The sequence below is a fragment of the Hippoglossus hippoglossus genome, chromosome 22 (genome assembly GCF_009819705.1).
Source record: "Hippoglossus hippoglossus isolate fHipHip1 chromosome 22, fHipHip1.pri, whole genome shotgun sequence".
Lineage (NCBI taxonomy): Eukaryota > Metazoa > Chordata > Actinopteri > Pleuronectiformes > Pleuronectidae > Hippoglossus > Hippoglossus hippoglossus.
The window spans coordinates 15292460-15316113 of record NC_047172.1 but is presented as its reverse complement, the minus strand read 5'-3'; the positions used below and the strand labels follow the sequence as shown (position 1 = coordinate 15316113).

The window sequence follows — 23654 nt, the reverse complement described above, 5'->3', positions numbered from 1 at the left end:
GCAGAGGCATGAGCCAGAAAAGAACATGCCACATGGAAGGCTTTTATCTGTTTTCTCCCAACACTTATCTGAAAGAGATGTCCCAAGTTTATCCGGAAAATTGGGCAGGAGTTGCTTCTCCCACATCAGACCTAAACGCAGTACCTACGTGAAGATATGTCTCCGTTTTCTTGCGCCTCTAAATACCCTACGAGACACGAGCGACTGCCAGATAATCACACACAATATTTTCATCACGCGTTGTTTGACCACATTAGATGACATGTAGCGGCTACGAGTGCGATCCAAGGGATTTTGAATTTCAGTCCAAATGCAAATAAAATGTCAGCAAATGCCTCGTTGGCCTCGTTGCCAGATTCTTGAAAACCTCCCCTGCTGCTTCTCCGTTCTTGTATTACCAAGGTGAGGACCTGCCAAAGTGAAATGTGCCTCAAGATTTTTTTCTATTTCCTTTTCAAGTGAGTTACTTCCTTGTCCTGTTCCTCAAATCCCCGCCCGTTCAATCAACACTTTTGGATGCACGCACTCTTCGCTCTGGCATCAGACCGTTCTCATGTTTAGCCGTTTCTACATCCAGTGATAAATGTCCTTGGCCTTTGTGGAATTCCATCGGTCCAGCTCGGGCCGTTTCCTCACTGTGAGTGCATCGTTACCCATGTGTGTTGTGGTTGGCATGCCGAGCAACAAGGTCTACTTACGTCTAATTTTCACTCTAACAAATTAGCGCTCCTTGTGCTAAACAAATGTCTTCCTTCTTGTCCAATTCTGGCACAAGCGGGATTCCAGGAAATGTGGTGAACCAAGAGTCGTGTTGGCTTTCTGTATCCTTCTCCTCTCTTTTCCAGGTTTGCTTTTTTTTTTATTCATTATTTAAAAAGAAATATACTTATATTTGGCTTTTTAAAATTTGTATTAAATCATCCCTTTCAGGTGTATTCACCAGATGGAAACAACCTCACAAAGCACTGCATCATCCAAACCCGCTGGATCAAGCTGTGGAAGACGTCAGATGTCAAATTCAGGAGTCCCACATTAAGAAAGCCAGACTGCTCAGCACCTTGTAATTGCACCGTAAAAACCTTCAAACCATTTAAAGTAGCATAACCTCAAATGTATCTGTTAGACTTATTGATCGCCATTTTTGTTGGCCGAGCACAAAAGCTCCATGCCCTGGTTACCTCCTCTGTCAGAACAGAGCGTGAGGATTCAGTGAGTCCCGACTCGTGCTTTTGCTCTTTCTCCAGCTCTTCTGTGCTGTATCAATCCCATCTATCCACCAATCCGGTCTGAATAGGCCGAAATGACACAAGCCTAATTATTGCAATGTGAGAAGAATAAACAATCTGTGAAAATATGTCCCTTGGCAATAGTGCCGCTATTTTTTTTAAATAATTGCATTTGCTATATTGTCTGTAGTACTTTTGTTCAATGTTTTTACAATGTCTGGAGAGACCTTAAAGAAAGTGATCAAACTTTGTTGCTAATTAGCCTGTTCTCATTGGCAGACTAGGATTTGATGAGTGTTTCATAAAAGCTCAAAAATCATCATATCATATGTTTTTTAATAAGGCCACCGGATAATGGTTAACATTTTTGTCATGCTATTTAAACCACTGTGTGACCACACGAGCTCTATGAGCAGGGACATGGCCATCAACAAGTTCCCAGAGCTGTTAGAAAACAGATGCATGGAGGATAAAAGCTAAGGACCAAGATTAGTAGTGATTAACATATGTGGTTCTCTTACAATATGTTGTTTCAGTTCAGTGATTTGTGTCCTAGCTTCTGCGTTAAATTAATCTGTATCTTCCCCCTTTGTATAGTAATGGATCTCAAGTACTCATGGCTACTAAGAATAATGTCAGTTTCAATAGTGTGATCCCATTCCTACGTAATGTATAACCTTGACAAGAGGTAGATATAGTTAAAGAATTACTGAAGCTACAGCAAATTTCATCAGGGCTCATTCAAACTCTTCTTTTCAGCTCTATCGAGTCTTTTCTCCAGCTACAGACATTTGTCCTCTCTTGATGTGCGGTGAAATAATTTATATGTGGCAATTCTGAAAACATCTTTGACCGCAGCTTTGTGATAAATTGTGTCCAACTGCACGTCCAATGCACTTAAAGTTTTAATGTACATTTTATTTACACTTTTGCTAAAAGATGTTGTTTTCGCCAGTGAATATTCCACACATTCCCAATCGTTTTTGTTTTTATATTCTTTTTATGATAGGTTGCCGTGATATTCAAGGCCCATAGCTAATAAATTTTACAATTTGTCGTGATCCTTTAACTTTTCATCTAAAATATCCTTTTGTCAGAGACTTCGGTTTATGACCAATATCTGGAAAACTCATATATGATAATGACATTCCCATGAGCCTCAGCTGTACTTTCTTCAAACAGAGCCTGCTGTTAATGCCATTTTACTGAAATTGGCGTCAATGCACGTAGAGCACAGTCACGAGGTAAATACAAAATTAGGATTGATATAAAAAAAAAGCACTAATGTCCGTTTGTTCTTCTTACAAGGAGGGCAATCTGCCCATAGCATGCTGATGGGTCAGTTGAGGATTTATGGCTGATTGTGAAGGGACACTCTTCCTCGTTGGCACTAGAAGTTTAAGGAAAGTGAATGAAGTTGCACGACCCTCTGAGCGAGCACCAGGAGAATCCTTTGCGTGATAGCCAAATGTTAGTCTGGTTATTATAACAGCTGCTCACTTGTCACGGTGCTGTTATTAACTATAGTCCACACTCGGATGTTGGCGGATGTTGTATAGTATCTTGTGGTAAATGACGTACTAAATTCTTACAGAAAAGAAAAGTAGAGTAAAAAGGTGCAAATCTAATCTAATGCCACTACTTCACTATTTAAATGTTTTCGATATAACTGGTAGAAACAAAACATTGTTTCTTTTTTACACCATAAACATTATGTTTTAGAGCTAGAGCTCCATAGGCCTCCATTCATTCTGGACTACCCATGACTCAACACAATTACTGCCCTTTTAGCTCAGTTGTCTTTTTGTTCCACCAACACCTCAGGGAAATATCTGGGTTGTTAGCAGCTAAATGCTCTACTATGTACAATGACTGGTTGCTAAATGTGCGCCTGTTATTTGGTGCGGGGGCAGTTAGCCTACATTGAGTTTATCTGAGCTTCCTACTGGAAGAATAGTGAGAGTGAAAACCAAATCAATAAGTCTAAAGGAACAAAAACGATACATTAAAGCTAAGGGGAAGCGTAGAGATGGGTGACAATTATCTGTGTGAGTGATCCCTTACGGATTACAATCCTTGGACCCTTTGTTGATGTAAAACTATTCAGTTGTACAGCTTTAATAATTTGTTTGCCAGGCAACCCCATCCTCAGGTTGAGAAAAGAAGACTAAGTTATTTGGGGGAAATAGATCCCTGACTTTCTCCTGTCATGTGTTGCTGAGTTTTGATAAAACCCGTCTTGGCTGTACCCTAACACACCGCAGTGCATTTACCCAAGTCAATCATTTCACTTGATGGAATTGGATATGACTGAACTGCAGTAATAAAGTACACTTTTCTCCTGCAAAAATCTCTTGACGACCTTGTATTTCTCACTCAAAAGCCTATATGCTACATCAGGATCAGTACTACCTTTTACGACTCAACATAAATCAGCCCGTGACGTACTGCACGTTAAACTCTTCCCTCGCTGTATGTTATGAAATGAGGAGTAGGTGTGATGTCAGATCCAGGCCAAAGCAAATGAGTACCATGGGATGTGACTGAAGGAATCCAGTTTTTATGTTGTGGAGTGGAGCTGCCAGGAGTGTTTTCTCAGCTGGTCCAGTCAGGAGGACGCAGGCGGCTGTGCTTTTTGCACTCCAGTGTCCACATGTTCACACTGGCCCTGAAAATACAGATGTATCCATTACGTCAGCGGACGTTCACACTTCAATACGTTCAAGTTGGTCTGCCCCACAATTGCTGACCTTTAAGTACAAAGACAGATGTCAGACACCGCAATACGCCAATTTGGTTTATAGATTGTCCGTGCTGCATGGATGTTGTCAAATATATAAGTGCCTTTTGATCTTTTATTAGAAACGTACTCGCTGGATGTAAAAGTCTGTAACATTTGCAGACATTAAACGACTTGATGCCATTCTAATTATAGGTCAGAGCTGGTCGTTAAGATCATTTAAAGGCAAAAAGATTCAGTCGCATGACATCCGGATTTCTCCACTTGCTGTAGGCTAAAATGACGTTGTGTTGTTTTTCTTCTTTTTAAATTTGTGTGATGATCAAAGAAAAAAGAAAATAAGCACAAGATTCAATCACACTTCTGTAAGAGATAAGATAAGATAAAACTGTCCACACACCAAGGAAATTCACCTAACCCTAACCCACCATTCAGTCAGATGAAATTACTAACTCCAAATGTGGAACTCTGATTAATAATCTAATCAATAACTATAACCAAAATTGCCATATCAGTAGTTAGCAAAGTTGAAAAAATGTACGTCTGTTTGTGTGTGTGTGTGTGTGTGTGTGTGTGTGTGTGTGTGTGTGTGTGTGTGTGTGTGTGTGTGTGTGTGTGTGTGTGTGTTCTCATTTTTGTTACCTGTTTCAGACCTATCACAGTATAAACACTGACCTTGTCAGGACCAGTAGACCTCATGGGGACCAAAGCGTAATGAGGCATTTCTGAGGTCCTGGGTAAGGTTAGGAGTTAGCTTTTGTTTAGGCTGTTCAAAGAAGTCAATGCAAAGTCCTAATAAGGATAGCTGCTTAAACCTGTGTGTCTGTGTGTGTGTGTCCATCTCTTCATCCTCATGCCAATATTCGTTTTTGTTCTTCCCATATTTTTGCACGGTGCTAAAGATACTTGGCCGGACTTTTTAATGTGCAATCTTGAACTGTTTCTGTCTGTTTTTTTAAACGTGGCCAAGTCCCGATGCTCTGTAGCCCATGTAATTCCCAATCTCCGACATATAACAACAACAAACGTAACAAGTGGTCTGCTCCAGTGTGTACATAGCAACCTATTTCAAAGAACACACGTTGCCACTCAACCTGGATCTACATGGATTTTCTTTGGGCAAAGTATATTTTTCTCAGAACCAGAGGGGAAAAAGGGGGCAAAGTCGAGTGTAGCTGTTGGCTGCTGTTTATGGCAGCTCTCTGACCACTGTGATGTGGGGAGACGTGTTGTATTGTTGAGACAAGGATGTGGGGGGGGTGGGAGAGAGAAAGAGAGAGAGAGCAGAATGTCTTATTTTTGCTGGCAGAGGAAAGAAGTGCTACCTTGGAGGCGGTTCTCTGCAGAGGCCCATACATCTTAGTTCCTGGCAGCCAAGCCGTTGGGGGGGGGGGGGGGGGGGGGGGGGGGGGGGGGGGGGGGGAGTGCTCGTGGGAGGAGTAAAAGGAAGAGAGAATGGTGGCTGTCGGAGGGGAGGGGGGTATGATGAGGGGGCCAATGCTGCTGGGGAGTCAGCCAAAGTCCAGGACTTGCTTAATGGGTTCTCCTCTGCTATGTGATCCTAGTTTTGGAGAATTGGAGCAGACACCCCGACTCCTGACTCCCCTGATCTGCCTACTGCCTACTGGAGCTTGGCTTGTGCATGATGGTGGGTTTAGTGGGGCGGGACGAGGAGGTTGTGGATGCTCCTCTCATTGCTGGTGTCTCCTCATCCCAGGAAAGGCACCGGCTGACAAAACCAAAGCCACCTGTGTGCGTGCGCAGCAATCTGAGTCATACCAGAGCTCCCTCTTCCTCTGAGTCATCAAATGGCACTTGACTGATTTCAGCGATGCACCTCCCAAATGGAAACTGCACTTGCAACTTGATGAGAGCATATTTCCTCTTCAAGTGCAGATAGACATTTACTAAAGCACACCCTGTTTTCTTGGGAAGGGATATACAATTATAGACTGTATCTCAAGATGGCCAACATGACGGCTCCCCAAAAGTGAATCCAAAGCCTCTCAATTTCCCCCTGGTGGCTCGCTATAGTATAGACCATAAATTCAGAATCCTCAATATTACTGGATGGGACATGAAAGTACACATCAAAGACATTTTCCCCACAGATAGTTGCTGTCATTTTACATAGTTCATATCCCACTGTGTCTGAGTGTCGGTTTCTGATAAGTTTGGTTTTAATTAGTTATTTGATGACTTGATGGCTGAGACTGACTTGTGATTGGTCGGGCACGTATCCATGTGACTTCACTACTGCGGCTCCATCTCCGATCACTGCTGCAAAAACTCAGTCGCATTCACTAACCCCTACCTTACTGTATAGCTCATCGGGAAAAGAGAAAAAGGATTTCGGACACTACTCAGCGCATTTTCTCCGCGCAGGTAATGATATAATTGTCGCAGGATTACAACCAAAATATATTTAACATGTTTATTTTACATTTAGTATCAATACCTTTATGTAATAACATGTTGAATGACAATCTTTAAATGTAGAAACAAACTTGTTTGTCTCAGTTTGTGCTGTGATGCTCTGCTCGTCTTTACATTTGTTCGACACGTCGGGCAGTTCTCTCTGTGCCCTCTCTCCTCTCGTAGCTCCACCGCGTGCGCAATGCATGATGGTAGATATTGCTCACTCATATATAGTGGACTATTTAGTGATTATTGAGTAATTTAGGATACAGCCTCTGGCTCCAAATGCACAAGATGGCGGCATTTGTATCTGGGATATTTGGGCTTCATTTCTGGATAGTGGGAGGAAGTGTCCAAGTTCACAACCACGATGTTGATTGAACATTTAGAAGCAAGCCCTTGACAAAATAGTTTCGACCATATATTTCTGATCAATTATTTCCACTCTCTGACTCCTGTCTAAACGTACTGACGTTTCTCACTGTCTCCAGATACTTAACTTTATTTAAGCAAAAACGGTTCCTTCTCTACTTCATACTCTGCATCCATGCACAAGAGTAATGAGAGGAAAGCGAAACCTTATTGTGATTCCCAATCAAGTCATTTATCTTCATTTAAGGACGTCAGGATCAAATATTTTTCTAAGTGATCTTACTGGGTATGGGTTTGGACACAATGCGTATAATTTGCACGAATGTGTAATTGTATTTGAAAGCTGAGCTGCGGCCGCCATGTGAAACGTCCCACAGCCGGCACGGTGGTTCAGACTGAGGTAGCTCACTGTAGATGTGTTAACTCCTTCTTTGCCTAAACTGAATTATGAAATCGCCTAGTGCCAGTGTACTCACGCAGGATAGTTCAGTGATTCAAGCTTTTTGAGCTCATAATTATGTTTTATTGTAAACATGAAAGTATTCCAAAAACATTTTACTGCCCACCATCTTTTAATAGCCTGGCTTAGGATTGTTATTGGAGTAAACAGGCTCAAACTACTTCCAAGTATGGCAGGCAGAGGGGAGAGCTGCGTGCTCATAGCTGAATGCACCTGAATATCTCCTCTGCACTCTGTTAGGGTCTGGCACAAGCCCTGCTGTCTTACATAATGCCATGATCCCACACCAAAGATTTAATGCTGTAACACGTATTAGTTATCACCAGTCACATTGCATGGCCTCACACTCCAGTAAACTTGACAGTTTTCTCCCAGTATCAAGTCAAGCGAGTCAGAGGTGATGCACTGGTATGCAGAAAACCCCCGTTTTAACAAATCTAAAATACTGCTTACCCATGACTTTGACACCTCAGATTAATTTCTCTCTGGAATACTAAAGTTGATTTGGTGCCGCTGCATAAACAGTCAGAACATGCCCGGCTTCTGTGTCCTCTCACTTTTTCCCTCAGTGGGACGCAGCTCGGCACCTCGCGCTGGGAGGAGGAGGAGGAGGAGGAGGAGGAAGGAGGAGGAAGAGAGGAACCAGCGGCCAACTGCTCTAATGCTGGCAGGCTGAGTAAACGGTGTCTCCGGAACCTTGTTTTAGCCCCAGCATTTCCATAAGCACCCTTCATCCCCGCTGTATTATTCTTTATGATCTGCACCTCCGCTCCGGCTCAAGCCGTCTTCCGGGACCTCTGGTTCTGTCCTCAGCGGCCCCCCTGCCCCCCACTCTCAGATGCCTCTTTACTGCATGGATTCGTCCTCACAAAGAGTCCAGCTGACACTGTGATGAAAACTCAAGACACAAACGCCCACACGTTGGACATCCTGCACACATCTGATTTCTAGGAAAGATGGTATTTCTATCTAAATTAATATTAGTGCGTGTCTCGGAGAAACAGGCTGCGGATGTCCGATTAAATTATTGGACTCTGTTGGGCCCTGATCAAAATGTCATGCTTCGTTTCCAGTGTTAGTTATTGCAGGGTCAAACGTTTGTGTAATCTCTGGCACATCGACACCGATGTCTCACGTGACATTTGGCGAGAGCTGGCAGGTCACTAACGTATTGCAGGACTAACATAATGAGACAAACAACCAGTCATGCTTACTATGGTCAATTTAGAGTCGAGTATAAGATGCATGACACGAAGAACATGGGAGAACATGAACACCCTACACAGAAAGAACCAGGTTTTGAACCAGGAACCTTCTTCCTGCAGGGCAACGCTGCCACCCACAGCTCCGAGAAACAGAGAAACAGTCAGCGAGACATTGACCTCTGTAGGTGCATGTGAGCTGCTCGTGTCCCCGTGCCCTGTGTGCTGCCATGAAGCTAATGAGTGCTGAATAAAGCATAGGGTGCACAGTGTCTTCGCCTGTCTATGTATATACAGTATGTGTGTCCATGTGAGAGCAATTAAACTAGCGTCAGCTGCATCATCTATTTGTGATGATGATGTGAACCAAAAAGTACCAGAGTTCTGAGAATATTCACCACAAATGAACATCCCTATAAAATCTAAATACATTTTCTATTTTTATGGTGAACATGAATGACTTCAAAACAAGCCCAACACGTAGACTGTACGTGCAGTTCTTGCACTACCGTAATATAACATCTCCCACTGTCAACAAACACGAGCTCCAAGTGCGGACAGTTCCAAGTGTTAGAGTGAGGTATTTTCAGTAGAGAGAGTCTAAACCCTTCTTCTCCCAGTGAGTGGGGAAATTCTGACAGGCAATCAGGGCCCACTACAAAAGGGGAATGCAAAAACAACTGAAAACGAATCCCCGCGAACGCAAATAGCTTATTGCTAAATTGTTTTGGTCTGGGGTAAAGTGTTGCCAAGAAGAGGGCTTGAAGTGGAATGGCGTGAAAGCGAGGGATGGAAGGAGGAGAAGGGTTCTGCTACAGCGGAGAGCTGAATTATGGGTAGCTTTTTTGACACGGGAGCTTGTGACTATTGTTTTTCGTTTCTTGGAGATGGTTACAAGATATTACATACCTCAGTTTATCGACTGGAATTTCATATATAGACTCTATAGAATTGCAGCAAGCTATTACAGGATACAGGGTCATGACCTAATTTCTCTGTTATATATCTGAGACAGTGGATATCAGAGACCACATCTCGATTGACCTTGGTGTCTCTGGTGATAATATGTTGCTCTCTCATTCTCAAGATTAGACAATATTATATATTCACTGTGGATTCAGATGATTACTCTGGCTGCACATCTGCCACTGTTTTAGACCATAGACACAGACTGTTCAGACTGAGAGTAACTGGTCATTGTCCATTATATAACATATAGCCCAAAATATACTTTTACACATATTCTAACTGAATTTTATTCCTCTATGTTTGTGCTATTTTTTTATTTCTGCCCCATAGTTTAAATTAAGGGAAATATGAATGCTATGGAGCATATAATGTTGGTTTAGAGGGGAAAAAAGCCTCCAACTTGAGTTTGGTAAAGACCTTTTCCCTGTTTCAGTGTGACAGAGGTCCTGTGAACGTGAACTTAACCCCTTTGGAATATAGTGGAACACCAACTAAAGGTCAGTCCCAAATGCTCTTGGAGAAAGTTTCCACAGACGTGTTCCAGAATCTTGTAGAAAGAGAGGAGGCTTTGGGATGAGATGTGCCATCACGTATGAGTCCATAAGCTTTTGCTCATAAAATATAGTGTAACATATCCATTTAAGTGGATTTCTAAACTTTCTTGAAAAAAAAATGTGGTTAGCACCAACAACAAGGGCATTGATGGTTCGAATTCCAACTTACAGTTTGCATGTTCTCCTCGTGTCTGTGTGGGTCTCTCCGTGGGGTTAGATATAATGGAGACTCTAAACTGTGTGAATGTTAGTGTGAATGCTTGTTTGTCTCATTATGTTGGTCCTGGGATACACTGGAGACATGTCCAGGCTAAAACCCCCAGGCATTCTAAGAGGGAAATTTCCACACTGTAATTTTAGAAATGATTTAATTGTAATTTAATCTCTCCTGGTTTATTTGTTGATTTTAGCGGTACACTATTTGTCAGGTTTAATTTAGAATACACAACGTCCATGTTCGATTTTCTTCTGAAGTCACGTTTAACCACACAGGTTTTCCACACCAATTCAAAAGGTGGGGGTAATGCCCCTAAATGTTCTTTAACACCCACCATAAAAAAAAAACTGAAGAAGAATCACGTGTCAGCAATCACCTCTGTGAAATCGTAAAATCGGTTTAGAGTTAAAAATCCTCTCGTGTGTACCAGGCTTAAGTACAGTGAATGTGTTTATTAATTTAATGATTGTTATTATTTTTCTCTCCATGTTCTGTACAAATACATATCTTGCAAATCTTCCCCTGTCCCTCCATGTGATATGTGGGATATCACAACGTTGAGCTCTTCCAACATTCTCATGTTACGTGAACAAATACAGGATAATGCAATAAGCTGATTTATTTCCTCTCCTTTAAAATACAAATCGAATCCATCCTCTTCTCATTCCTTCTCTACGCTCCTCCGTGAGAGGTCCCAGTCTGAGTTGCACTGGCACCAACAACAGTGGTGCCAGTGTTTCATTATCATCTGAGCGGACAGCACTATCTTGGACACTGCACAAGATTGATGGCCTTGTGAAGGTGCTGGACCTACGGGGAAGTCCCAGATACTTTCTCTGAAGCTCCACCAGAGCTGATTTATCATGAGATGAATGAGATCATGGGTTATATGTAGGAGACACGCTGCGGTAATCTAATTTGCTCTCTAGGTTTGGCAAGCAAAGAGGGAGTTATGTGTCTGCTGTTCTTGACAGATAGTGAGGAAGTACAGATGTTTACACACTGAAGAATGTGAACGTCACCTCAGGAGCAGTGGTTGAATGGAACAAAGTACATTTACTCCATTACAGTACTCAATGGATTTTCTTTAGCGTACTTTTCACATTTCCTCTATTACATATGCCAGCAAATATCACTACTTTCAATAGAGAGAGGGGGATTTGTTCCACTGATCCAATCAGAGCAGGTAATATTAGGGTTCAGCCATACCACTACATTTTCATTATCAGCACATTGTGAGCGAAAAGTGGCTGTGGGTGTCTGCGTCATCGATTCCAAACATTTTCGATTCTGCCCGTCCCGGACTAAAACACCCTGCAGTTTTCTAACTAAAACACGGCCAGCAGCGATTCCAAACTTCTCCATTTAGCGTATCTGTATAGATGCATCCTTGGAATCTGCCTCCTCATCCACAGCAGCAGCAGCACTCACTGGTGGAGAAATATCTGAAAAGGCCACCTCTGAGCCACAGACTTGAGTCAGTTTTTGCCTATTTATTTGTACTTTTACGTAGATGTTGGAGTACTTCCTCCATCACTAGGAGAAGGTGGAAAACCCGGCACAGTCTCAGCCTCAGCCTGTCTCAGTGATGGCAGATGGTCACATGGGGAGAGACGGTGCATGCTCCTCCACCTTCCTCTCGTTTCACTAAACGCCACCGGCATCACGTCATTTAACATAAATCACAGGAAACACTGCTGCACAGTTTCCATATCAAACAAAATCAGCCGCTTGAACTCGACTGTGACCGGCCGTGATGTGAACTCCCGTCCATGCACAGGAACCACACGCTCGCTGTGTTCTCACACTGACCAACACGGATCGCCTCCTCCTGCACCTCATGAAAATAACTGTTTGTTATATGGAAAGAAAATGTGGCGAATGGAAATGAATGGTGTAATTTTATAGCAAAGGTCCCTCTTCTGCCATCGCTCCAAAACACAAACCCAGCTCGGACACAGCAACAAGCGCTGGCCGTCCCACCCTGAAATAATGAGTTGGGTCATTGTTTATTGAAAAGGGCCACTTCACGTGTCCTTGGGACGAGGTTGTATTTCCAGAACATGAAGTGAAGGTCACTAATTGCAGGTCTTGACCGTATGTTAGTAATGCGTCAAAAGACAGAGTCTGATGCAGGACGCTGAGCTTCAAGGTGGCACGACTTTGATTATAATGTTAAGTGGAACATTATTGTAAGTCCTGTTCAGTGTACGTCCATGACATAATTCCACAGGGGCGTTGAAGAGAGAGGAAACATTTTTCGAACTCACAAGTGGAACATCAAACAAACTCTGGAATATATTACGACGATTCACAACGCGCATCACAGCTCTTTCCAGTTTGTTTGGACACATTTAGGCCTGATGCAGGACAGCGGTCTTTTAATACTCAGAGCATCATGTTGAAAAAGTGATCAGGATTATTGAAGTGTCAACTCTCATTTCCTTTCCCTCTTATTATCCAGTGTTCATCCATCATCTATACAGCTTATCCTTTATAGGGTCCAAGAGGAGCTGGAGCCAATCCCAGCTGACATTGGGTGACAGGTGGGCTACACCCTGGACATATCACGCCAGCATATCACGGGGCCAACATACAGAGACAAACAACCATTCACTCTAGTCTCCATTCAACCTAACCTCAATCTTCATGTCTTTGGACTGTGGGAGGAAGCGGGAGAACACAGAAAAGGCCACGGAATTCTTCTCCTGTCTACATTCTGAAGTGTCCTTGAGCAAGATACTGAACCCCAAACTGCCCCTGACAGCCATACAGGTGTGTACTAGAAAATACACAGCGTATAGAAGTTCTGTAGGAATGGATAAATGTGGTTGATAAGACTGGAAAAGCACTATATAAATACAGTCCATTTACCATGTGAATAAAAAGAGGTGAGTGTGTGTGTACCTCTGTGTGCTCATAGCTGTTTGACTTGTTTTAAATGTCACCTTTGTTCTGTGGGAAAAAGTTGATTCATACTTATTTTGCATGAGCCTCTTTTTTTCCCCCTGAATTTGTTCTTGATAATCAAAGAAAAATGCTTTTCTCCCTGTTTCATTTTTTCCCCTGTAATACAATGATTAATGATTCACTGTGGTGTCTGGTGCTTTTCTTGTTTAAGATTGAAGAGCGTGCAAAATTACAATCACATTGTTTGTCTGCAACATTTAGGATTTGGAGTGTAGCTGTGGTCAGTGTGTTGGTCTATGGGGGGGGGGGCGTTGTCGGAAAGATTGGCTGACTGAGCACACACGGCTGTTCCCAGACACAATGTGACGCTGTGTTTTCAGCAGATGACGGCAGCGGACACGGGGAAGAGGTTTTGTGGACAATTTGCCTGCGTTTGTCTACTTTTAAGTGATTCTACCTCACTGTGCATCGCCTATAACAGTGAGTGCAGTTCGCATGTCAAAGCTCCAGCGGGGCAGTTTGGTATCTGGTGGTGAGAACATTGTGGGAGGTCACTCTGACCATGTGCAGAATGTGAACGACCTCAGAGAAACCGTCAGCCTCCACAGTTCAGCAGGTCTGCAGAGGGGATGCGGAGCCGGTGACTCAGGGTGAAAGGAAGTCTTTCAGCTGGACACATTTCGTGGATGTTTCGGGAAGCAGCGATGCAAACGGGGGAGTTCAGGTGGCCTGTTCCTCCCCCGCCTGTGGTGTCAGAGCAAAGAGAGAGAGTTTGGGAGAGAGAGAGTATGTGAACAGGACAGAATGTCTCCAGCCGCCTCTGTATTAACTCCAGGGAAAACTTCAGTTTCCATCCACACTCCTGCTCCTGCAGGGAGACTCACGTCCACTCACTGAGGCAACTCATGGGAGAAGAGAGTGGACATAAAAATAAGACGGGGGGATGAAAATGATGAGCTGCTAACCCTCAGTTAAACTAACATTTATGGAGCATACTTATAGCAGGATAAATGTTGAGCAACTAGTGGTTTTGGTTTTCCCAAAATAGAAAAAAGTTATTTGGCAGGAAGAATTTCAGGAGGTTTGTTGCCTGCACTTGTTGGAATAGATGCCAATCACATGACGTGACAGCAAATATTTTGTACAAGGGATAGAAAATAAGGGAGAGTCATTATTAAAGAGACATTAGTGCAAACACAGGAGGGTCACGTCAGGTTGAAACGACGCAGCATTTGAAAAGATGAATAATAATCATCGCTCAAAGACTCAAATTAAGTAAGTATATAGGTAAATATAAAAAATGTAAAATGCAGTAATATAGTAGTCACAAGGACTATTTTATCTGACACTACTACTTCTTAATTTTTATAGATGCTATACTGATGCATCAGTGCATATTGGCTGTTGTCGATTTAACTGTTTTATATATCATTAGGCTGCTGAGTCCAGTGGTTCCCAATGTCGGGGTCACATGATGAATATTGGTGTAGAAAAGAAGAAACTTCACACGTTAAATTCCACTCTTTTTAACAACTTTTTTTTGTAAAATACTGCACAATTTGTCCTCCTCAAACTGTAATAAATGAAACAAGATGGCGACATCTGAAATGCGTTGAAGGACTCAGCCAGACGCTGCCTTTTTGTATTGAGACACAGGCCAAATAGTTTCGAGACAAATTATTTGATCTTTAACAAGAATGGCAAAAATGGCTCAGTAGAGTGCCCCTTATGAAACCACTTTTAAATGTACTAGATCTGCATTTTTAATGGATTTGCATCAAATTGCACACACTCATAAATATCAGTCCCCTAAAAATGCCTGATCGATTTTTCATCGAGATCCATTCTCTTCTTATTCTCTGAGAAATCAAGGAAAATGTTTAAAAAACGCATCTCACAATGTTAAAGGAAGTGAAAAAAAACAAAACAAACATTTAATGGGTTCTTCCCCGACCCGACGTCCTTCCACCAGGTTCTGTTGAAATCTGTCCAGTAGTTTTTGCATAATTGTTCTTACAAACAAACAAACAAACCAATGGGAAGGGATGAAAGCATAAGCTACTTGGCAGAGGTAACAAAGTTCTCATGTATCTTTATAGAACCTTAACCTGAAATGTAACTTGTACAAAAATCCACTTAGGTACAGCACTCAAGTAAATGCTCTTATTTACATTCCACTTCTCCTACAGGGCCAAACAACATGTGCCAAACCCAATCTGCAACAAAAACAGTGGCAGAAGAAACCAAATGAAACCACTCAAGGGATGTGATACTCACGTAAAGTGCAAAGTGGGCTGACAAGCGTAGATTATTCAAATGTAGCCTGACTTGACTCACCCCAGCCCACCTCCCTCCCCTGTAAATAGTGTCTGATAGGGTAACCCCCCCCCCTGCCCAAAGTTAAAGTGCTAAGTATTAAAGAAGTGCCATTCACTCTTAGCCTTTTGAAATTCACACCTTTTATTAGACATGACATCAGTTTAGGAGATGCAGGGCTGCTCACTGAGTGTGTGAATCTGAACGATGTCTGTGTTCAGGACAAAAAAAATGACACAGCAGTCAAGAGTACAGCGCGGCCCGTGTTAAATATTGATGAGTGCAGCTCGCGGCTGCTTAACGCTGCCTGTGCTGATGCACCGAGTCACAGGCTGCTTGTAAGGCGGGGGGGAACAGGGGCATGCCGGGCCTGTAACCCACATTAAAGTTTAACGACAACACCGAGACCAGACATCATGATCTATTATTATCTCTTTGACCTCTCTCGCCTTTGTGATTCTCTTCGGCTGATACACACATCCCACAGATTCAGGTAGGAATCAGTACAAAATTGTTTATTGGAACGTTCATTGTACAAGCTTTTAGTCACGACAGAGTACAGACTGTATCACCCAGGGTCATTATGAAACATTGTTTAGCTTCTGTAACCATACAGCGTATTGCACAGTGTTATGTGAGCTAAGGCAGTTTGATTAGTGGCTTTTACACACGTTGTTGGATATAGCAGTATTATGCAGGATTTCAGAGCACATGAATGTAATGACATGCACATTGAATATGTATTGAGCTGAAAGATATAATAAACTCCAGTACATATGAGTGTTTAGGTGGATAGACCACACAGCTGCTCCATCATTTCTCCCCATCAGCACCGAAAAAGACATTTAGTCATCACCAGCCAGTTTATATTGCATTTCGGGAGACATTCCACTAAATAGCCTCATATAAATAACAATACATTGTTAGAGTTTATTATGAATTGTGGTTATGGTCGACCACATCGAAGCTTTCACGTCATTTTTTTCTGTCACTTACATGACACAGTATATTTTCAGGTTTTCTCATTTGCTTAGACTCCCAGTTTTTGAGGAGTGAAATCTTCTTTGAGCTGAGAAATAACTTTTATTCTTACTAAGGATGCATAGTTTTAATACATTAACCAATGCTTTGTTTCCCAATGAAATAACTTTCACAAATGTCAGCAGAAGTAACAAGCTTATCGTTTGCATTTTTTGGGGGGGTTAATCAAAAGCTATAAAAAAAATCCTCTGTCATACAAGGCATACATATTTATTCCAGAAGACTTACCTCACACTGCTTTTCTTAAATCGCAGAAACCACAGTCACACAGCTTTTTATTGGCCTTTAAGTGGTTCTTCCCCTGAGTTTGGCAGCGATCTTGTAATCTAAAGGCTTCAGTGTTAAACCATACGAGCAATTTAAAGACAGGTCCTCGTCGGGGCATTTCTCAAAGCTGCACTGGTGGAGCAGAATCGCGAAGAACAAAAAAATCTCGACTTTGGCAATCTGGTCCCCGATGCACCTTCTCTTCCCTGCTGAGAAGATCATAACATTGTTTGTGAGGTCCTTGTCCAGGGAGCCACTTTCATCCAGGAAGCGCGAGGGGTCAAAGTCTTGTGGGTCCTTCCAATTTAGGGGGTCGTGATTGACGGACCACTGATTGACGAAGACCACCGTGTCCTTGGGGATGTGAAGGCCCTCAACGGTAACGTCTGAGGTCGTGGAGTGGGGGATGGTGACTGGGACAAAGCTGGTGTAGCGCATAGTCTCATAGATGAAGGCGTCCACGTACGTGAGGCTGCTCCTGTCCTCGATCGATGGCAGTCTGTCCGGGCCCACCACTTTGTCTATGAGCTCATGGAGTTTGGTTTGGATTTCAGGGTGTTTAGCCAGAAGAAGGACGATCCAGTGAAGAGCCGTGGAGACAGTGTCCAGGCCTGCTCCGATCAGATCGGACACCGCCGCCTCAGCGTGACCTTTGGTGAGCCCATTATCACTGTCAGATTTGTCAATGATGCCGATAAACGCATCGCTCATGTCCCTCGTCACCTCTGGATCAAATGTCTCTCTGTGCTCCTTCACTTTGCTCTGGATAAACGTGAAGAACTCTTTGTTCAGGATTTTGAAGTTTTTAAAGACACTGCGGACTGGATTAGGGAAAGACTGAAGCCATGGCATCACATCTACAAGGCTGCCGGCCCCAACCGTCCGTCCGAACTGATCTACCTGCTCTAACAAGGCTCTAAACTCAACGTCATCGTGTCCGTATCGTTTTCCAAAGCACAAAGCACAAATCACATTAGCTGAAGCTACTGTCAGCTCATGAGCAGGGTTGAAATACTGGCCCTGAGCACTGAGTTTAAGGAAAATCTCAACTAGCTCTGTGGCCTCTGCCACAATTTGCTGCTCAAAGGCTTTCTTGGTCTGGCTGTTGGCGGATGAGAACGCTCTAATTGTTGATTGAGCAATTTTCCTATGCATCTTCCACTGTTTGCTGTAATTGGTGAAAGTTATACTTTTCCCCCCTGAGACAGACTGAAATGAGACAAAGTTGGGTCTGCCTGCGAACTCTGTGCTGTGCTCTATCAGAGCCTGACGGATCGCCCTGTCTCCATTTAGAACCACAATGTCGCTGCAGCCGAGTCGTATCTGGTACACGTTGCCGTACTTTTTGGCCAGCCTGGCGAAGGTGATGTGCGGCATCTGGCCCAGCTGCATGGCGTTGCCCACCACGGGCCAGGCGAAAGGTCCCGGCAGTCGTCTCTTGAGCCTGAGGTTCCTGACCCACAGACAGGCTTCCAGACAGAAGAGGAAAACGAAGGAGGCGACCAGAGCCGGCTGGACCTGTCCACTCCATTCCCTGATGAGGCTGCTGCCCTTCACACCAAACTCAGAGTCCACTTGAGCCATTGTGCTGTGCTGTAGTTTGTCATCCACTGCTTCAAATAAAGGGAAAATGTCACTTCAAATGCGAAACAATTCAAAGAAACAGTTCAAAATTGATTAAAATACAAATCTTTACTTTTTCAGATGGATAAAATAGCCCTACCGAATGAAAGGGGCTCCAAGCAGCGCTCACATGCTGTCTCACTCCCCCTCCTCCACAGAAGCTGGGTTGAGAAGGGCTCGATCAGCTCGGCTGGTTAGCAGTGGTGCAGCACGTCTTCAGATGACCACCTCAGAAGAATGCAGATTCAAGCCTTAACACTTCGCTTATATGTATCTCTATAGTGGGAGGGGTCAGCGACTCAGGTTTTTTATTATCTCTCCCCTCCCATTTTGACCACAGCCTGCAGACCTTAGTCCTACTCCTTCCCAGGCCTCCCTCCAGCACTGTCCCATCTAGGACGAGGAGGGGAGCAGCTACTTAATGAAACCTGTTGCCAGAAAAAATAAGGATTTATAGTTGTGTTGCCAAAGAACATGACAGAGACAGTTTTAAAGACTAACAACCCTACATGTCATGTGGGGCCTACATGTTTTTGTCACATAATAATAATAATAATAATAATAATAATAATAATAATAATAATAATAATAATAATAATAATAATAATACATGTGTAAAGGGGAACTTGTGTTGGAATGGATGGAATTTTAAAGTGGGAGCATAAAGTGTTAATAATGGACAATGAGCTGGAGTTGATTGTTTTTTCCTCTGGGTTTACATGTTTTTGCTTTTTGCTGTTTCCTATGGACTTTCCGTGACCATTTAAAACATGATTTGGTTTCTGTTATTTACAGCCAAGCTGTTAATTATAACCACACAGAGGAAACAGGGCTCTGGGATATCATCATGAAAGCTGTGCGTTTTAAGAGTCAAACACTGAACAGATACAAACAGCACGACTTATTCTGCTCCATAAAAATACATTTGCCCTTGCTGTAAATCTGCTTATTTGCTGGTGATTGTGCAACTAAAGGAAGAACTTTAAAAAGCATCCGATTTGGTTTTAGTGATATTTGGCCAAGTAGAGTCTTCTAGAAGTTTCTATTTTTGGAACAATGAGTAATGACAGACATTTAAACAATGGTTGGTTCCTAATGTCACAAAGCTGGCACATCTAGTATCTGGACGGTGCCAACAGGGGCGGAGAAAACTACTTTCATATCACAGCCAGAGACGTGATGTGCACATAGCTGAGCAGGCCTACGGGAATATTGTGATATTTTTTGTTCAGCTTCTTTCTTGAGGGTAAAAGGACAGTCAAATAATCACACTGATTGTTGACAATTCACTTTATTCATTTATTCAGATATAGCTTATTTTTGCCATCATATGAAGCCGACACACTGATAACAAAATATCCTCTGTGATGAACGCTTTAACATTCGAGGCCCCACTGAGTTCGACTTGTTGCCTTGACACGGACAGAAGGAACACTCCCACTCTTTCATTATAACACCATAGTTCCTGAATGCAGAAGCTTAAAGAGGGTGCGGTGAACGTCCGTGTTGCTTTGAAATAGTTGTTCTGTAAACAAACATGTTTTTGAGAATGCCTCGTGAGTGATTTTTTATTTATTTTTTTGCTGCTGCACATGTGTTTCGTTTGAACGGGTGAGACTTGGGTTTGGCACAGGAGGAGGGGGGGGGGGGGGGGGGGGGGGGCTGCAGTGCTTGTACAGTAAAACTGAAACCCTGAATACATACATGACAAGTGTGTGAAGTGTCTGCAGTCCACGGCAGTGTCTGCTCTTCATCCTCACGACAGTGTGGTTGCTTGCTTCCTTAGTAATGAACGTCTTCCTCCTTCACAAAAATGCCACCCCCCACCCTCCAACGCCACTTTGATCACTCTTAGTTTAATGTGTTCATATGCTTTGAGTACAGTAGATGGTGAAATACATTACATTTCATTACATTTATTATCATACCTGAAATATGAAATTATGAAAAAACATGTTGTAACTGAGTTACATGGCATAGGTTAAATATCTTCTTACATATTACAATAGAGAACAATAAGTCATCAGGTGACTTGGTAACATTCACAAGCATTTTCATGTAGTTATATTAGTTTAAACTGACATTTATAGGACAGAGAGCTAATTCCAGCACACACCGTGCATTTACATATACAATAGTGGATGTAAAACAAGTACACAACTCAGAATGAAACAATTATGCACAAGATCTGATCAAGTATAGAATATTTTTGTGGAGCAGAGGTGTAATATTTGCACTGATTCCAACTGTCCACAAGGTTTCACCCTGCAGCTAATGACACATCTTTGAAATCCTACTCTCAGTCCGGCACCAACAACAAAACAAAAGCACACTGTGTTAAAATATCCATTAAATATTATTAAATATGTGAATCTTACAACAGGATTTAGTGCAGGTATACTGATACTCACTGTTACTGTAAAAGTCATTGGTGGAAAAGTGTTTGCTGGCCTTGAGTCACAATACAGGGACACGCTGTTCATGCTGGGGAAACTAAGCCGAGCAGCTTCCCCCTGAGCTTGGCGCTGACACAGAATCGGAGGGGCTTCAGCGTGAGCCCGTAGGAGCAGTCAAGAGAGAGGGGCTGAGAGGGGTCGCTCTCAAGGCTGCACTGGTGCAGCAGCACTGCTGTTAATAGAAACGCCTCCACCTTGGCGATCTGGTTGCCGATGCAGCGTCTTTTACCCGTTGAAAAGATCATCACGCCGTTTGTGATGTCTTTGTCGAGGGCCCCGTTTTCGTTAAGGAAACGCATGGGGTCAAAGATGTGCGGGTCCTTCCACTTCAGGGGGTCGTGGTTGACGGACCACTGATTGATGAATACAACCGTGTCTTTCGGGATGTGGAGACCTTCAATCGTGACGTCTGAGGTTGTGGAGTGTGGGATGGTGACGGGGACGAAGCTGGTGAAGCGCATGGTCTCATAGATGAAGGCATCCAGGTATGCCAGGCTGCTCCTGTCCTCAATTGTTGGCAGTCTGTCTGGGCCCACCGCTTTGTCTATGAGCTCGTGGAGCTTGGTTTGCATATCTGGGTATTTGACGAGGAGCAGCACGATCCACTGCATGACAGTTGATGTTGTGTCTTGACCTGCTCCAATGATATCTGTTACTGTCGCTTCGACGAACTCTTTAGACAGTCCACTGTCTTTTCCATGCTCGATCACGTTGATGATGGCGTCACTCATGTCCCGGGTCACATCAGGGCTGAAGGACTCTCTGTGCTGCACCACTTTATCTTTCACAAAGGCGAAAAACTCCTCGTTGAGGTTTTTGAAGTTTTCATAGACGCTGCGGACCGGGTTAGGGAAGGACTGGAGCCAGGGCATGACATCGACCAGGCTTCCTGCCCCGACTGTCTCTCCAAACTTGTTAACTTTTTTCAACAGGGTCCTGAACTCTAAGTCATCATGTCCGTATCGCTTCCCAAAGCAGAGCGCGCACATGATATTGGCAGCAGATACTGTAAATTCATGAGCAGGGTCAAAATACTGTGCGTCAGTGCTGTGCCGCAAAAATACCTGCACCAGCTCCATGGCCTCAAATGTAATATGCTGTTCAAAAGCTTTCTTGGTCTGACTATTTGCAGAGGAAAAGGCTCTGAGGCTCGACTCGGCAATTTTCCTGTGTGCTTTCCACTGTTTGCTGTAAGTAGTGAATGTTACACTCCTGCCTCCAGAGACCATCTGGAAAGAGACAAAGTTGGGTCTGCCTGCGAACTCTGTGCTGTGCTCTATCAGAGCCTGACGGATCGCCCTGTCTCCATTTAGAACCACAATGTCGCTGCAGCCGAGTCGTATCTGATACACGTTGCCGTATTTTTTGGCCAGCCTGGCGAAGGTGATATGCGGCATCTGGCCCAGCTGCATGGCGTTGCCCACCACGGGCCAGGCGAAGGGTCCCGGCAGTCGTCTCTTGTGCCTGAGGTTCCTGACCCACAGACAGGCTTCCAGACAGAAGAGGAAAACTAAGGAGGCGACCAGAGCCGGCTGGACCTGTCCACTCCATTCCCTAATGATGCTGCTGCCCTTCACACCAAACTCAGAGTCCAGAGCCATTCTGACACACACACTTGTTCCTCCAAAAAAAAAAAAAAAAACTTCTCAACAAAGTCTGCTCAGTGGTTGTATGCTTGGGAAAAAAAACGAATAAAGTTCTTGTACATCCATATGAGGTGAGAAAAAGATATTTCAGGAGTGCAAGTCAAATGCAGGTGAGGTCATAACAACAACAAAACTCAAATGTCTGATAAATGAAGTGCGTCAGGGAGAAGTTTTGTTGTCTTTAGTGAGCCTTTTCATGAAGATTTAAGGATTAAGTGCCTGCTCTTTGCTTCACTCCAGCGTCTTATATGTTTTGCAGTTGGTGGGCAGGGCTCGGGATAACTTTCATACTCCTCCCATTGTGGTAGCCCCGCAGACCCCATTATCTCTCCCTGCTGTCGGTGCGCTCTTGGAGGCGCGCACTTGCGAGCGGGGACACCGGGAGCGTGCAGCGTGGACAGCCGCCGTCCTCAGCAACTGGTGACCGCTTCAGTAGGGAAAACGTGTCGAGCCAATTTGTTCGTCTAATTGGAGAAGCTGGCGGAGGCTGCACGGTTCACTGTGCGTCCTCTTCTAACCTGATTGATTCTCTGGCTGCAGGAGACTCCGCGTGCGCACTTTGGCACAGTGGAAGTGTTTGGATACGGTTTGTCCAACTTCAGACTGAGTTTATACCTGCTTGTTCGAATTGTACGGGGTGTATATAAGCGTGTCTTTGTTGTCAGTTCATCGTGTTTTTATTTATGTGTAAATTGGACGGTATAGCGATGTGCGTAAAAGTTTGTTTGCGCACATCTGGTTACATGGATCATCTGTTAGGAAAGTTTGATTCCTCAGTGCGCAGCGACGAGTCTGGTGGGACTCGTTTAATCACATGTTCTCGTCTGTGTGAAGCAACTGTAAATCCATCATTTAAACCCCGCAGGTTGACAAAGTTTCGCTTCGTTAGTTTGTCGTTAGTTTGTGCCAAAGGTGTTCGAAGGACCCTGCAGCCGCCTTTGTGGATATTTGATCTGTACATGATCGTTTGAATTTCAGCAAATAAATTGATCAGGGGGAAAAAAAGAGTCATCTCATTGAAACTTGTTGGAGCACAGAAGAGGGATGAAGAACTACAGCAGCGAAAAAGTAAAGACATGTTTAAAGACAACTCTTAAAATAAAGCTATAGTTGGTGCTTAGATATGACACAAAATATCATATCTGAACATCTTTCATCTCATTCAACAAATCAATAAATCAATAAATCGATACATTAATTAATTAATTAATTAGTTAATCACACCATGACACTGAAT

General features: G+C 43.4%; 2 protein-coding genes across 3 annotated transcripts; both read right to left on the bottom strand.

The window, feature by feature from the left end:
- Nucleotides 1–15883: 15883 nt before the first annotated feature.
- On the bottom strand, nt 15884–18556 carry LOC117755993 (cytochrome P450 1B1-like). 2 transcript variants are annotated; one of them, XM_034576255.1, is made up of 2 exons: nt 18416–18556; nt 15884–18302 (listed from the first exon to the last, which is right to left on the bottom strand). In XM_034576255.1, the coding sequence occupies exon 2, from the start codon at nt 18274–18276 to the stop codon at nt 16711–16713; it is 1566 nt and encodes a 521-aa protein (XP_034432146.1). In that variant the 5' UTR covers nt 18277–18302; nt 18416–18556; the 3' UTR covers nt 15884–16710. The 2 variants fall into 2 exon arrangements, with proteins under 2 accessions (XP_034432146.1, XP_034432145.1); XM_034576254.1 differs by having other exon boundaries at nt 15884–18305; nt 18416–18550.
- Nucleotides 18557–19587: 1031 nt separating this feature from the next.
- Nucleotides 19588–22652, bottom strand: LOC117755992 (cytochrome P450 1B1-like). Its single transcript, XM_034576253.1, has one exon. It carries the CDS (start codon nt 22370–22372, stop codon nt 20795–20797), a length of 1578 nt encoding a protein of 525 aa, XP_034432144.1. The 5' UTR covers nt 22373–22652; the 3' UTR covers nt 19588–20794.
- Nucleotides 22653–23654: the final 1002 nt, after the last annotated feature.

Bases quoted from the DNA above. Each gene is read 5' to 3' on its own strand.
- LOC117755993 (XM_034576255.1), bottom strand. From the start codon at position 18,276: ATGGCTCAAGTGGACTCTGAGTTTGGTGTGAAGGGCAGCAGCCTCATC.
- LOC117755992 (XM_034576253.1), bottom strand. From the start codon at position 22,372: ATGGCTCTGGACTCTGAGTTTGGTGTGAAGGGCAGCAGCATCATTAGG.